Source organism: Euprymna scolopes, chromosome 38, assembly GCF_053919585.1.
Source record: "Euprymna scolopes isolate OS-2025 chromosome 38, ASM5391958v1, whole genome shotgun sequence".
NCBI classification, from domain to species: domain Eukaryota; kingdom Metazoa; phylum Mollusca; class Cephalopoda; order Sepiida; family Sepiolidae; genus Euprymna; species Euprymna scolopes.
In genome coordinates, this window is record NC_136519.1 from 6,269,501 (window position 1) to 6,287,619 (window position 18,119).

An 18,119-nucleotide genomic window follows, 5' to 3' on the forward strand; every position below is an offset into this window, starting at 1 on the left:
ACGCACACCCATGACAGCTTACTATCTTATAGTCCCGCACCATCAATATCTGCAACAGATAAATGAAACTTCCAGGTCATTGAATACATAAGTTAAGTAACAATACAATTTACAGTCCCCTCTGATCCATTTGGGCGGAATAAAAATAGGAGGCATTAGTTTTGGAATGCCTCTCTTGTATATAAAACAGAGGCCACCTCTAAGGTGAGCTGAACACCTGGCAAGATATTATAAAAGGGATTGCTCATTGTTTACTTTCTATTTTGTAATAGATGGCTCTCGTCTTGGGGAGGCTTCATGTTTTGACAAGCTCCTGGATTGTACCTTTACTCCTGATCTGAAATGGAACACGTATATAAAGTCTGGTGCCCGGGCCGCTGGGAAAATTGTAGGATCCTTCTACCACTCCAGAAGATATCTCACTACTGATGCAATTCTCTATCTCTATAAAAGCCAAGTACGTCCAAAGATGGAATACTGCTGCCACATCTGGGCTGGAGCTTCAAAAAACAGCCTATCCTGCCTTGGCAAAGTACAAAATAGACTTCGTGGCTTAGTGGGAGATGCTCTCTTCTCTTCCCTGCAACCTCTCTCCCACAGAAGAGACATTGCGAGCCTGTCTTTGTTTTATCGTTATTTCCATGGCAAGTGTTCGTCCGAGCTCCAATCTCAGGTCCCCCCTCGCCAATCCTTCATGATAAACACCGGTCTAGCTAAAACCACTGTCAGTAATTTCCCCCACTCTTTATCTGTGCCTAAATCAAAACATAGATTCCATGAACATAGCTTTTTTTCTGAGAAGTGCACGCCTGTGGAATTCTCTTCCATTTGCCTGTTTCCCACCTGACTACAACTTGGACGTCTTCAAGTCCAACATAAACAAATTCCTGATTAATCGCCCCCTTAAGTAAGACGCTTTATCAAATCTCCAATACCAACTATTACTACGATATTATCCCATTGATTAAAATAACCCTTATCCCCGAGTGGCTTACGGGCCTTGATAAGTTGTGATCCCCATGTAAAAAAAAAAGCCATGAGAGGCAATGCCAAAAACTCATCCTTGTTACAACTTATCAGCAAACGTTTTTATATACCCGCAACCTTTTTGCCGAGTACACAGGGCTTGACATAAACAATAACCGCATAAATTTAATAATAAAAAAAACTTTTTCTGTCAATGAAGACCACAAACATCACTGATTTGTTGTTGACTGTTTTTTTTTTTTTGTCTGCAGATGACTTGAAAGTTTTTTTTTGTCTGCAGATGACTTGAAAGTTTTTTTTTGTCTGCAGATGACTTGAAAGTTTTTTTTTGTCTGCAGATGACTTGAAAGTTTTTTTTTGTCTGCAGATGACTTGAAAGTTTTTTTTTGTCTGCAGATGACTTGAAAGTTTTTTTTTGTCTGCAGATGACTTGAAAGTTTTTTTTTGTCTGCAGATGACTTGAAAGTTTTTTTTTGTCTGCAGATGACTTGAAAGTTTTTTTGTCTGCAGATGACTTGAAAGTTTTTTTGTCTGCAGATGACTTGAAAGTTTTTTTGTCTGCAGATGACTTGAAAGTTTTTTTGTCTGCAGATGACTTGAAAGTTTTTTTGTCTGCAGATGACTTGAAAGTTTTTTTGTCTGCAGATGACTTGAAAGTTTTTTTGTCTGCAGATGACTTGAAAGTTTTTCAACTACCCGATGATGCTGTGACTTGCTCATGAATTTTTTTTTGTGGCAAAAGTTCTACAATCTCCAACCAATTGGCACTGTTTTTATTCCGGTGTCAAGTAGAAGATTAGAACAACTGGAAACAATGCCGAGATAAGCAGAGAGCACATACAGGGATTGCTATTCTCAAATAGTCACCCATCTGATATTGGCCAGGCTTATCGTTGCTTGACTTGCGGATCTGACAAGAACCAGTGTGTGAACGAGATTATACCCTGGACTTAATAATATAATGCACACACACACACACACACGTATATATACCTATATACACACATACATATAGGTATACACACGCATATACAGTCCTGGTCAAAATCATAAGACCACTTAAGAAAGTAAGCATTTACGCATAATATCGAATTTTTAATCAAACAAATGGTCGAAACCATTGCCAAAAGGCAAAATATGATGGAAAAAAAATGAAATCTGGTTCATTCGAAACCTTAACCCAGATCTAATTCTCTATCCGTATAAAAGCCAAGTACGGCCAAGGATGGAGTATTGCTGCCTCATCTGGGCAGGAGCTTCTAAAACAGCCTATCCTGCCTTGACAGAGTACAAAAGAGACTTCGTAGCTTAGTGGAGGATGCCCTTTTCTCTTCCCTGCAGCCTCTCTCCCACAGAAGAGACGTTGCGAGCCTGTCTTGTTTTATCGTTATTTCCATGGCAAGTGCTCGTCTGAGCTCCAATCTCTCGCCCCCCCTCCTCACCAATCTTTCACGAGAAACACACGTCTGGCTGAAACTACTGGCAATAATTTTCCCCACTCTTTATCTGTGTTCCTAAATCCAAACGTAGATTCCATGAGCAGAGCTTCTTTCTCAGAAGTGCACGACTATGGAATTCTCTTCCGTTTGCCTGTTTCCCACCTGACTACAACCTGGATGTCTTCAAGTCCAACATAAAAAAAATTCCTGACAAACCGCCCCCTTAAGTAAGATACTCTATCAAATCTCCAATATTAATGATTACTACAATACTATCTCATTGATTACTGTACATGCAATGACCCTTATCCCTGAGTGGCCTCCGGGCGTTGATAAGTGGTGACCTCCACGTAAAAAAAAAACAAAAAAAACTAAACGACATTCATTTACCACCACGTGGACTGCCTTACCTTTTGCCCTCGTCCGTACTCATAGACCTATTCTTTTACTAACACCCTTCTTTCACACCCTCTTTTTATTTACATGCCAACAAAGATGACGCAATAAAGTTGTTTTAAATTTTATTAGAAACGTTTGTCATCGTTTTTCTACTGTGTTGTGTCTAATCAATACCTTATAAATTAACAGGCCTGCTTGTTTGAACGTGACGTCACATAAATAGGTTGATATATTATACTAGCGTTGCCCAGGTGTGGAACGGTTTTATTATAAGCGTATTGAGCAATTGAGTCCTAAAAAGAAATTTTCAATCGAGCGACTACCAGTACGAGCGCAAAGAACCCCCCCAATTTTTTTTAATTGACCAATCCCCTAAAAAAAAAACAAAAATAGCAGCAAGTACCCATGTGAGTGCTAAAAAAAATTAGCCGTAGTAGCCAGGCTCGAACCTGTAACGCTAAGAGAAAAAAGAGCTGAAAAAATCCCAATGGTTTAGCCGTTGTGTTCAAAATAAACTTAGTCATTGCAAGGCGTATGATGACTTTGCAAAAATGTTGACGTAAAAACTGGCCCCTCTTTGCAAAGAGCAGCTCAGTTGATCAGCACAGAATTAATTTTTGGCCAATGTTTGGATATTTTTCGCCCGAGAGCCGATCTTTCTAACGATACCAATTTTGTCATTGTTTGTTGCATCCGTCGAAAGTTTTTGGCAGACAAACACACACGCATTTTGCTTTTATATATAGATTATTTACTTTTTACTCTTTTTCACCTCATACAAGGCGTAAAAATATGTGGTTTTGAATATTTGGTCAGGTTTACTTGTAGGGAAAAGTATCCTCATGTCAGGTTGTTCTGGCGAGAGACCCCAGACACTTGAGGATAAGCATTCAAATCCTATTCCATAAGTGTCCAGTCTTCTGTTTGAAATGCAAATTAATGTCGACACTCGCATATCACAGAATTTACTTTTAAATGTAGAAAATAATTTTTATTTTTTTTTTAATTTGGTAAAGTTTTTTTAATCGTTTGCCATTTATGTATTGCATTCAAGAATTTGATAAATTGTTCGACTGTCATTTAGATTTTTCAATTGTGCCATTTTTTATTTATCCACTTGTGCCATTTTTTATTTATCTACTTGTGCCATTTTTTTATCCACTTGCGCCATTTTTATTTATCCACTTGCGCCATTTTTTGTTCATCCATTTGTGCCATTTTTTATTTATCTACTTGTGCCATTTTTTATTTATCCACTTGTGCCATTTTTTATTTATCCACTTGTCCAATTTTTTATTTATCCACTTGCGCTTTTTTTATCCACTTGTGCCGTTTTTTATTTATCCACTTGCGCCATTTTTTATTCATCCATTTGTGCCATTTTTTATTTATCCACTTCTGCTATTTTTTATTTATCCACTTCTGCTATTTTTTATTTATCCACTTGCGCTATTTTTTTTTATCTGCTTGTGCCGTTTTTTCTTATTTATCCGCTTGTGCCATTTTTACCTGTGCCATTTTTTTACTTAAGTTCCTTATTATAATCTATTGATTTTACTTAAACGGATAATTTAAAATCAATCAATGTTTATCATTTTATCATTATTATAGACAACAGAAAATGAAGTTTAAAATTGAAAAAGAAAAAGAAAAGAAAAAAAGAAAAAGAAAAGGAAAAAAGAAAAAGAAAATGGTTTCTTTCGGTGCATGTTGTCAAACTCAGGAATCTTTGTTGAAGCCATAAATTTGTAAGGAATTTTAAAACTGAACCCTTTATTCCATACAGATTTCCGAGTTCGACAAGACGCACATGAAGGTTGGAGGCTATATCGGCCGAAACATTGTAAGAGTAACATCTAATATGAGAAATTATACAAATTGTACAAATAAACAATCCTGAGTGTTAGCTGGACGCACAGACGGAAATAGAACGTTTTATATAGTTGAAGATTAATAGCTAAAAGAAGAAAAAGACGGAGGAAAAGACGAAATTTTTTTTCTGTTGGCCTTAAAAAAACGACTATTACAAAAAAAACATGTGCATATTTTCACTGCAGAAAAAGAATATATCAGTTTTGTGAATGTGCCTTGTGTAGTTTCTTACTTTTAACTAGACATGCACACACAAACAAATACCTCGATATATAGAAAAATCTAATGGTGAAATATGAAAAAAATGATAAAGTGGAGAAATAATATTACAAAAATATATGCTAGCATTTGAATGCGTTTTATGGATATGTCTAGTGTAGTTTCTAACTTTTAACTGGACATACTAGCACAAACAACTCCTTTTTAAAGAATAATTTTGTTTCTGGTTAAACTAATGTCGACAATAAAAAACTGCCCATATTCTATCTGAGGTAACACTGAAAAATAATATATCAACTTTGTGGATGTATTTTTTGTATTTTTTTACTATTAGCTGGACAGATTGTAGAGAAAAATGTAATGAGTATGGAAATTATTTGCTTAAAAAACACCTACGTGTCTTGTAAGGTTCGTCTATGGTGACACCCAAGCGATTTTGTCTTCAACGATTGCGCGAACTAACGCCGAATTCTTGCCGACCGTATGCAGATTAGACGATCTCCGGCTGTATAAAATAAGCAAGCCGTTTAAATAACGGGGGGGGGGGTCGAGAACGGCGAGCTGTACACACATACTAGATTGAAGCATGACGTGTTGTTGGAAACTTAAAGAACACAGTGAAGTTTATAAGTGATGTGAATTGCGCCCGACTCGAAGAGAGTGCTATTAATTGTTATCATAGTCTTTTTCCCTTATACATTTTCTCATTATTTTTCTCTTCCTTCTTTTGCAATGCATTCATTCTTGTTCAGTTTTTGCTTTTTCCCCTTTTCCTCCTGTTTCTATATCTAACACATGCTGGTCTTAACACGATATACTCAAATCGATATTTCATACTCTATTCTTACATCTACATTGTTACTTCCGGTTCATTATTAGGCACTTATGTCAACAGAGTTACTCATCTAGGAGTAGACTGATTCCAGAAAAATACGTGCTTTCATTTATATATTAGAAAGGCAAAAACTATATACAAGCAACTGTCGTCTATATAACAGAAAATTACAATTCTGTATAAAGAAAATAAACGGTATGTAATATACACATTTATAAAAGACTAAAGGACTAGCGGAGAGTACCAGGCGTTGTCTGGGTGGAGGATATTGGCACAAGGATAAAGCGATGTTAAGAATGGTTTCCACGTGGTTAAAATAAGAGAGAGAGAGAGAGAGAGAGAGAGAGAGAGAGAGAGAGGTAATTAATTTTCCACGCTATCCATTAGGCCAAAGCGAATATTGAATTTAACGAGTTAGTAATTAACTTTTGTCCCGGGTGGAGGATATTGGCACAAGGACAAAATGAAAAAAAAAAAGATAAAGAGAGAGGGTGGGATCGAACTTGAAAACGTAGGATGATTAGTCTTCCTCGCTAACCATTAGGCCAAAGAGGATAGTGATTTCAATGAGTTGGTAATAAACTTAAGAATCATAAGAGTCGCCACGCATGTGCAGAAATGAATGGTGCTTTTAAACCTGGCCAGGGGCCAGTTAAGCTTCTTACTTTCTGTCGTGGTATTTATTTGCTTCCCCATGAAAGCAAATTAGACACAAGGTTGTTTTTATGTGGGGAAAACCAGCTCCCCCCAATAAAGGGAGGGGGGGCTCTGGCAGTATTAAAAAAAAGAAAAAAAGATAGTAATTGTCTCAGTATGAAGGGTTTCTCCTACATTGCCCAAAGACCAATTAATTTAAGTGAAGCATCAGAAATCCCGGTCCGAAGGCCAAGAAATGCTTTGCTGCTTTTTTGAACAGTTTTGCTTTATAAGAAAAAGCCAAACAAACACCCGAAACGACGCTACGGTGGGAATTTTGTTTAACTCGATCAAAAAAAAAAAAAAAAAAAGAAAAAAAGAAAGGCTGTCCGTTTTCGAATGCGAGATATTACGATCTGGGAAGTATGCAAAAACTTCTCGCGGAATCTAACCGATGCAAGAAGAAGCCTTTGGCGGACATACACAAACGCTCGCGCCCATTTTGCCTTTTTATATATTAGACAATGGTAGATTTAATGATTATCGCTCGAACCACAAAGTGTTACCAGAAAGCAGTAAAGCAAAGGACAAAACATAAAAATAGTAAAAAAAAAGTTTTAAAAAATCAATATACGAACCATTAATTTCTGGCTTGATGTCGGTAACCGTGTGAGTACTATTTGTCTCTCCTACAGATGGCACAGACGTAAAAAGGTGGTCATGAAGTCCACCGAGTCCAGTGTTATTGGCCACGGACACACTTGACACGGTGGGCATTGTGAATACGGAAGATACAGTGGCCAATGGTGATTGCGTGCTCGTAGCTGATAGCATAACATCCTGAAAAAAAAAAACAACAAAAAATTATATACGACAAAAAAGAATCTTTTTTATTTTCAGTTTTAAGTATAAAGGTGCTTATGTATCGAACTTTGTTTTTACTTTTTTTTTGTTTTATTTTTTTTTAGTGAAATCGATCCAAAATAAGGCTTGAAGCCAATGTATGTAAGAACCTATGTGTGTAATAGTTTCTTCTCTGTACATATCCCTGATAAAACCGTTTAGCAACAAAATCACACCCCTTCACTCTTTAGGTCCCTAAATGTCAGAAAGCTTTATACTCTAATAGTTTCTTCCCTTGAACAGCTAGACTTTGGGATTCCCTTCTTGTTTTTTTGTTTCCCTGACTGTACTGATATGCAGAAGTTTAAATGTAACGTAAACAAACATCTTGTTTATCTTTCCTAGGCATGATCGCAAATAGTAGCCACTTACATCCAACTGGCGATATGCTTTGTTAGGGGCGAATGTGTTAAAAAAATAAAGACTTTTTTTTGCTATCATTGGTTTATTATTAAAAAAAAAAAATAAATAAAAACGCCAATAAAAACAAATAAAAAACACAAAAAGCACTGCTTCAGGATCAAAACCTAGCCAACGATAAGTGTTCAGTGGATAGATTTCGATTCAGAAAAAAATCAAATCGCTCCAGACAAAGTATGAAGCCATTTGATATAAAGACCTAACAACAATGCTACATCAAGATAAAAAAACGACAAAAAACAAAACAACAAAAAATAAAAAAACAACAAAAAAATAAATAAAAACTAGCCAATCATAAGTTATATGGATAGATTCTAACATAGAAAACAACAATTTCTTCTCCTTTGTCAGAAATATCGCTCATTGAATGTGAGAACTATTTATATTTATTAATACATATTAATATATCTTATTTGGGTCAGTTCTATATTTAAAATACAATGGGCATTATTTTCATAAACAAATGATTATAAATTCATATTTGCTGTGTGTTATTGGCCCTTCTGACCAAAAACTAATTATTTGCGCTTGGTCAGATACAGTTTTGTTTCTTATTAAACAATTTAGTTTTTTTCAATGAATCATTTTGTAAAATAAAAATCCTATTTCAAAAGAATATTTCATTTTTCTCTGATGGAAATCACTCCAGACAATGCATATAGCCATTTGACGTAAAGTGCTACATCAAGATCAAAAACTAACCAACGATAAGTTAGATGGATAGATTCTAACATGGAAAACAACAATTCCTTCTTTGTCAGAATTCCATATGCTTATGGAATGTGAGGACTAAAGGACAAAATAAGGGAAGCGAGAGTCCTAAGGTCGACTTCATGCAAAAATCCTTCCTGGTCATGCACGTTAATACGGGGATGTTGAAATGTTTATTTGTTTTTGTTTACACGTTTGATTTCCAATTATTTAAATTTTCATTTAAATTTAATTTAGTCCTTTGTACGTCTGAAAATACACAATCTTTTAATTATAACACCGTGTTGTCTTATTTATTACCGACATTATAACGTCACCTCTTATGCTAATTTGTTTGAATTTATAAAACACCTCTAAAATCACTATTGGTGACCACACCATCGAGGTGGTAGACAAGTTCACATTCCTCAGATCCACCATCACCAGCAACTTGTCTCTAGACGCAGAACGCAACATAAGGATAAGCAGCCACTGTCATGGCCCGTCTAACCAAGAGAGTGCGAGACAACACTTTGCTGGCATTAACCACAAAGATGCGAGTATACCAGGCCTGCGTGCTGAGTACTCTTCTTTATGGTAGTGAGTCCTGGATTTTGTACTCACACCAAGAACGAAAATTGAATGCTTTCCACATGCACAACCTCAGACGTCTTTTAGGCATTTCCTGGCAGGATCGAGTCATAAATAGTCGTCTTGTCCGAGGCTGGCATACCAAGCATGTTTGCCATTCTAGATCAGAGACGCTTGCACTGGCTCTATCATGTGTGAAGAATGGAAGTTGGTCGCATCCCAAAGGATATCCTGTATGGCGAGCTGGTCTCTCAAACACGGCCAATCGGATGACCAACTCTGCGCTTGTGGCATTCAGCCATAAGATCTCGAGTCAGAGTCATCCGATCGCACAGTCTGGTGAGCAAAGGTCAAGGATTGAATCAAATTATCAGAAAAGAAAAGAGAAAGACGTGAAGAAAAGAGAACCTACAGACGAGAGAGGATACAGTCCACCCTGCCACCCTCACCATACCTACCGCTGACTATAACTGCAGCATCTGCCAACGTAGCTGCAAATCTAAAATTGGACTATTTAGCCACTTCAGACTCTGTAGTAAAGCAAAGTAAGTACAGAATGCCATTGTCTCAAGAGACAAAAGGTTTCCAATAATAAAACACGTACATCATTTTTTTTTAAATCTATAAACTTTTTTTTTTAGATATGGATCAACGATTATCAAGGCCGGTAGAGCCACTCTAGTATAAGAGTTAAGTGTTAGATAGATATTGAGACAACATGATCAGTTATGGTGGAACTTGGGTACGGCTGGATTATTTAAGACGGCAGCACAACAAGAACTTATTCAAATTAGATTTAAAATGACCATGTTATAGTTAGCTGTGAGATTTCAAATTGGGTGTTGATATTATTGATATTATTGATATTATTGATATTATACAAACTACTGCTTTACTAATGTGTACTCTGCCCATTCCTAATTTTTTCAACCAATCAAATGTTTCTATTTTGAGTACGAACTATTTTTGTCAACCAATCAAATGTTTATATTTTTAGTGCAGACTATTTTTGTCAACCAATCAAATGTTTGTATTTTGAGTACGAGTTATTATTTCAACCAATCAGATGATTGTATTTTGATTGCGAATAATTTTTTAACCAATCAAATGTTTGTATTTTGAGTAAAAAGTACTTTTTTCAATAAATCAAATATTTTTATTTTGATTACAAATTATTTTTTAACTAATCAAATGTTTGTATTTTGAAGATGGACACCACAAATTTTCGATAAAATGTAGATATGCTTCGTGGCTATTTAGATAGTTTAAATTCAAGATCTTAGATATGCAAAGTAAAAGCTCTCAAATATTGTGGTAAAAAGAGGCAAACTCGATTGAGAAGACGAAATCCGTCAACAATATATCTGTTAATCTGGCAACATCTGGCAGCTTTGTTTTAAGTTGGAATATGTTTTAACAACGTGTAACCCAAGTTGCAGAGTTGTGCATGCAATTACCAAAGTCTGGCAAAAGCATCGGGTAACATCTGGCTTGACTTTTGAACGGCGTATTTCAATCTATATCAACAATGTCGGGTAAATATCAAAGGTTGCAAAGGCGATCCTAAAAATGAAATATCACAAAGACTTTGGCATATAATAAAGTTTGAATATCATTGTTTACAAGCATTCGAATATGAAAAGAAAAAAAAAACATTTGTGATTCTCCGTTTTTGGAATTTTTGAGATAAATATTGATTATTCATATTTTTGGGATGCTTCGGATTATTGTTTTCATCTTGAGTGTTAATTTTATACCGTTTCGGTCGATGTAACCACCAAGCTTCTTCGGATGTATCTGGTCGAACTCGGGAATCTGCATGGCATTTCAAACGAAACCCTTTATTTAATGCATGGGGGTAGCATGCTCTTGTTCCGTCAGCTATGACTAGCTATGACTAGATAAAGATCCTAAGTAATTCGCAATTGTATTTTTTGAATGTCGCCTGCATTGAGGATTGAACTTTCAACCTTTGCAAGGATCCGTGACGTAGTGGATAGAATATTTGGTGAAATTCAATTGTAAGTTATTGTTTTATTTTATAATTGATAAAATTTTAAATAAAGCAGATATATATTTTTATTTATTTGACGAAAATGTTGCTGACAATGATATTTGTTCTTATGAAAGAAGAAACAGATTTTTTCCCTTAATACAGTAGAGCCCCGGATACGGTGGACCTAGGATATGTTTATTTTCAGGTTACGATTGTGGGATACGAGTTTTTTCCGGCTCCTTATTTGTCCCGCCTTACGGTGTTAATTATAATGTCGTTTGATTACCTGTGTATTATATACTGTACTATGTTCTGCTACTAATTTTTAATAACGTATCCCAGGGTTCTACTGTAGTATTGACCCTGGCCGACATTTATTGTTCCAAAACGAATATTTTTTTACAGATTTGTGTGTAGAAAACATGTGCCGCTTAATACACCAGTTACCGTGAGATCACAGAAGTAAATATTTTTTGTAGAACTCTGGAATCTTTCTATTAAACTCGGGAATCTACACGGAATTTCCAATGGCGCCCTTTATTTAATCCAAGGGGATAGCACGCTCTCGTTTCGTCAGCCACGACTGGCAGAAGTTCTAAGTAAGTAAGTAAGCGGATGTCGTAATCAGGATTTGAAACCGAAACCTTGAGAGCTTCAATCTGAGTTTTTACCAAGTGACCTATTGGCCCTTTCTTATAAAAGATTACGATTAAAAATAATTAATAGCTTTGGTGTGACTGACTGACATATTTAATTATGCTATACTGTACTGTAGCAGCATTCACTTTAGGCGGGTTGAACCAGCTTACTCCAAAGGAAGAAGTTTCATGAGAGTATTAAATTCACAAGCGTGCCCAGTTGCATGTGTATATATGTGTATATATGTGTATATATGTGTATATATGTGTATATATGGTTAAATTTGCATGTGTATATATGTGTATATATGTGTATATATGTGTATATATGGTTAAATTTGCATGTGTATATATGTGTATATATGTGTATATATGTGTATATATGTGTATATATGGTTAAATTTGCATGTGTATATACGTGTATATATGTGTATATATGTGTATATATGTGTATATATGTGTATATATGGTTAAATTTGCATGTGTATATATGTGTATATATGTGTATATATGTGTATATATGTGTATATATGGTTAAATTTGCATGTGTATATATGTGTATATATGTGTATATATGTGTATATATGTGTATATATGTGTATATATGGTTAAATTTGCATGTGTATATATGTGTATATATGTGTATATATGTGTATATATGTGTATATATGTGTATATATGTGCATATATGTGCATATATGTGTATATATGTGTATATATGTGTATATATGTGTAAATTTGATTTAGATGCAACAGTACTCTCCCCCTTACACACAATTAAAAAAGAGAGAGTATTTTTTAGAAGTCAGTTTACATATCACATAGTCAATAGGTTATCAACTTGCCTTTTAATAATCGTTTATGCAATACAAATGCATTGGACATGATTAGTTGATACTTAGAAAACAAAAGCGAATATATGTATATATACATATATAATTTTTTTTGTCTTTGTATTCAAAAACTCCGTTATGGAGATGATAAAATAAAAATCGTAGAATAAAAGAAAACAACAAAAAAATAATTTTAAAAAACTCGGTATATCGATGAAAAATCGATTCTTTTTCACTTTCATCTGTAAATTATTCATTTTTTTTTGCTAACTTGGCAAATAATCTTAACAATTTAGTTTTTATATATTCCCTCCCTCTCTCTCTCTCTCATATATATATATATATATATATATATATATATATATATATATATATATATAGAGAGAGAGAGAGAGAGAGTATTTATTACGACACTATATATACATATTCCAAGGTCGTACCAGTGGTTTTATTGCTCTGAATCAACCATAAGGGATTGGAAAGAGTCAGCGCAAATTCATCAGAGATATTGAACAAAAAAACAATGAAAAAAACTCGTAATAGATATTGTATCTTCAGCTCTCACATCCACGATCGAACACTTTATTGGATTTTTTTTCATCGCTTCCTGACACGCTATATATATATATATATATATATATTCCTCAAATTTTCTGCATCCTTCTGTGATTATTTTTCTCCATCTCTACTCAGCATACTCCCAGGATATTTATAGGTATCAGTGATCTCCAATCTCCTTCTGCCAGTCAGAACAGTTGGTTCTATATATGGCACAATAGTTTGAGCTGAATACATAACAGTTTTCTTCAAACTGATGGTCAGACCGAAAGCTATATATAGTATTATATATACTATATATATATTATTATTATATATACTATTGAACTAAAAATATTCCAATTTTGTATTCAAATATAAATATTAATAACCAAAGATCATTTAGATAGTTCGATATTGAAATACTAGATTCATAAATAGTTTGAAAATATACCGCTTCCCTCATTTTCAGGTTCAGTTTTATTTACTACGCATGCGTACAGTTTTTTCGGCACTTTACTGATATATTACATATAGTTCTATGCATATATATTTTTTATTATTCTTGTACCAGTGGAGGCACTCATCAGAGCTAAAAATATGCATGAAACAAAATGACACAGGTCACATCGCCACACACGTTATATATATATATGAGAAAGAAAGAGATATATTTCTAATTAAAATTACAAAATAGTAGGAATCACACTAGAGCAATCAAATAACAAGAAAAATTGATGATGATAATTAAAATTAAATAAATTTCAATATTTATACATCCATCAAAAATTCAAATAAAGAAATTATAAATCCATTCTTTATTAGAATTATTATAATTACGTGTTTGAATTTTTGAAGGACTAATAAATATTGTAATTCATTAAATTTAATTTTCCTCATCACCTGGTCTTGTTTTTATACATATATAAGCTCGAACAAAAGCATTCTTTTCTACGTAATAGACACACAACATATTTTAAAATATAATATTGACATCTAGCTTTTATTTAAATCAATCATCTTGAAAAAGTCTTGAAATAAAACGAAATAATGAATATACAAACATTTTTCACTTTTCCTTTTATAATTTTTCAGACACAGAGATATATAAACCCATGCTACTTGTATTTTCTCTACCGCTCTCCCTCAACCCAAGACTGTACCCTAATAAACAAAGTCTCAGACAGCAAAGATATAGCACTCTCCCTCGATACTAGCGCACAAGTAAATGTATTTGGTGACTTCAATGTCCACCACAGTAACTGGCTAGGATTCTCTAATCACACAGACGTAGCTGGAAGCACAACACATAGCTTCTCTATATCCCATTTCCTATCTCAGATGGTTACATTTCCGACACGTTTCCCAGACCAGCAAGATCAACATGCCTCACTTCTAGATATCTTTCTGACAACGGTTTCCGATGACTGTACAACAAATGCCCACAGCCCACTCGGGAATGCTGATCACGTTGTGATAATGGTAGAAATAAGCCTAAATTCTCGCCCTAAAACTGAAGACTCACTACTCAAAACAACGAGGTATTACAAAAAGGCTGATTGGGAAGCCATCAGGAAACTCATCAGAGATGCCCCATAGTAAAATATCTTTACTCCTCCAGCGGAACAGTGTGCAAATGAGACAATGGTTCAAAACTGCAATTGAAGCACATGTTCCTGCAGGGAAATTCTATAGCAAGCTCCACTCTCCCCAATGGTTTACTTCTGCTTGTGCAGCTGCCATTTGTCAAAGGCAGCATGCATTCCGCAGATTCAACCGACATAAGTCCAGCTCAAATAAACAGAGGTTTATATAAGCTAGAAATAATTGTGAGAGAGTGATAGACACAGCTAAGACAGATTACTCTGAAACCACCAGAAAATGCATCGAAGCACAGAAATTAGGAACCCGGGATTTTTGGAAAATCTACAACAGCGTAGTAAATAATGGACAGTCAACTATTCCCCCGCTATCAAACAATCATGAGGTTGCTTGCACGGCAACTGACAAGACTAATCTGCTTGCCAGTCGGTTTGCCTCAAACTCCACGCTGAACCCGGTACACCACTCCCTTCCTGATTTTCCTCTGCAAACAGACGCCACACTAGACGATTTGAAAATCACCCCTTCTCAGGTACATGCTATTATAAAAAACCTAGACACCTCAAAAGCATGTGGACGAGATCTCATCCCGGCTGTGCTATTAAAAAAATGCTAAGCCGAGGTTGCTCCAGTTCTCTCTAAACTTTACAATAAATGCCTTAACGGATCTTGCTTTCCCGACTGCCGGAAAACCGCTTCTGTGGTACCAGTCTTCAAGAATTCTGGTGAAAGAACTGACCCACTAAATTATCGCCCCATTAGCCTCCTCCCGCTTTTCGCCAAAATATTTCTCCTTAGTTAATCAAACCCTAGTCCAGCACCTAACAGCTGCTCAACTCTTGACTGACAAACAATATGGATTCAGGCAAGCCCGTTCAACAGCAGATATCTTAACTATAGTTTCTGAACGTATATACCGTTCATTGGACAAAACAGGGGAGGGTAGAGCGGTAGCCCTTGATATATCTAAGGCTTTTGACAGGGTATGGCACGATGGTCTTCTAAGGAAAATTAGATCATATGGAATCACTGGAAGAATTCATAATGTAATTAAATCCTTTTTAAGTAAGAGAAGAATCCAAGTTGTCCTCGACGGTCGTACATCTAAACAATATGACATAAATGCAGGAGTACCTCAGGGGTCTATTCTTGGACCTCTATTATTCCTGATATTCATAAATGACCTCCCTGATGAAATTGTTTCGGAGATGGGTATATTTGCCGATGACACCACTCTCTATAACAGATATGAGGGGAAAACAAATGAACACATATCCAAGGAAATGGCAGAAACACTAGAGGATTATCTCCAATCTGTAGTGGAATGGGGAAAAAATGGACAGTCACATTCAATGCTGCTAAGACTAAGCTTGTTTCCTTCAATAACTACAAGAAACCTTCTCTACCACCAATAGCAATGGCCAAGAACACATTGCCTGAAAGTACATGTTTTAAACTCCTCGGCCTGACGTTTACAGGGAATATGAACTGGAATAGATACATTGAGAGCATTACCAAGGCTGCTGCAAGGAAGGTTGGCTCCCTCTATCGTGCTAGAAAACTACTTACGCCTGACAGTATCCTGTACCTCTATAAGGCCACCGTTCACCCATGTATGGAGTACTATTGTCACATCTGGGCTGGTGCATCTGCTGCTTGTCTCTCGCTCCTGGACAGGTTCAAAAGAGAGTCGCCAACCTGATAGGTCCTGAACTATCATCTAGGCTTCAGTTTCTGTCCCATCGATGAGATGTTGTATCCCTCTGCCTGTTCTACAAATACTTTAATGGTGAATGCTCTGACGAACTACAAACACTTGTACCTCCTCGACATAACTACCCCCGACAAACCCGACAAGCTACTAAGTCTCATCCCTTTACAGTAGAGATCCCTAGGTGCAAGAAAGCCTTTTACTCCAATAGTTTCTTCCCCAGAACTGCAGGTCTTTGGAACTCCCTTCCGGGATTCTGCTTTCCCAACTGTACTGATATGCAGAAGTTCAAGTGTAATGTGAACAAACATCTTTCTACTCATCTCCCTTCATAATGACCCTGCAACTTATGTCCCCGATAGTAGCCCCCTGCTTCAAAGTGGCCTTGTTTGAGGTGAAAATTGAATAAAAGAAAAAAATTAAGAAAAAAATGCAGCCAACAAAATTTCACACACATTTCTAGATACCTATATCTAATAAGTTCAAAAGAAAGGACACACTTAGGGAGGTATTTTGGTGGTCAAGTCACTAAATAGAGATTAGCTGGTTTCCCGGCATAGCCCAGGATGTAATAAAGATTGACTGAAATACATGTTCTAGCTGGTTTCTAAGCGTTGCCAGGGATGTAATATAGACACATTATGTTGTATATTACCTGTTCTCTTCTCCCTAAGGTAAAACAATTTCATATACATGCTGTAAATTACCTATGCTAGGGATAAAACATGAACAATACCAGTCTTAGGGTAGATAAAACAAATAATACATAGAGATGAAAGATTCCTCTCCCCTAAGAATAAAACATATGTTCAATATCTGCTTTTGTTTTTTCATTGTTTATACGGTCCCGGGCAAAAAAATGCAGTGTAAATTAAATCAAAATTGAATTGAAGAGGGATCTAATATTATAAAACACGATGAAAATATTCTTTGTTTTTTTCTTTTTTTCATTTTCTTTTTAAAGTTAAAAAGTTTCTACTTTTCATGTGTGGGGAATATTCAAAATTACCATAAAGAAAATCAATTGAAAGTAATTGCAAAAAAGCAAAAACAAAAACAGATGGACAAAATTCGATTAGACATTAGAATGACCATTCGAAAAATGGAAAAATTAAAAAAAAAAAAGACCATTACGCAAAAACACTCTGTGATATTTAACAATATCTGTTTTATATATATATATATATATATATATATATATATATATATATATATATATATATATATGTATGTATGTATATATATATATATATCTATACATATATATATATATGCATATATATACATATATATGCGTACATATATACATATATATGCGTACATATATACATATATATATATACATACATATATATACATACATATATATACATACATATATATATGTATGTATATACATATACATACATATATCTATACATATATATATATGCATATATATACATATATATGCGTACATATATACATATATATGCGTACATATATACATATATATATACATACATATATATACATACATATATATACATACATATATATATGTATGTATATACATATACATACATATATATGCATATACATACATATATATATATGCATATATATATACATATATATATACATATATATATGCATATATGTATACATATATATATACATATATATGTAAACATATATAAACATATATATGTATACATATATATATATACATATATAAAATATATTTTAGTCATCGACATACAGACCTGTTTCGTTGTATCACAACTCATCAGTGCCGCTAGACTAACACCTCTCCCAAGCCGAGGATCGAA

At 34.8% G+C, this 18,119-nt stretch overlaps 1 protein-coding gene across 4 annotated transcripts in view; it reads right to left on the bottom strand.

Annotated features, from left to right (window-relative positions):
• Positions 1 to 18,119, bottom strand: part of LOC145263057 (uncharacterized) — a 1,096,083-nt gene that overhangs the window by 570,433 nt on the left and 507,531 nt on the right. For all 4 annotated transcript variants that reach the window (XM_080119900.1, XM_080119902.1, XM_080119903.1 and 1 more), the window contains exon 3: positions 7,026 to 7,227. In XM_080119900.1, coding sequence (XP_079976026.1) covers positions 7,026 to 7,227 — 202 coding nt within the window. The remainder of the gene's footprint in view (positions 1 to 7,025; positions 7,228 to 18,119) is intronic.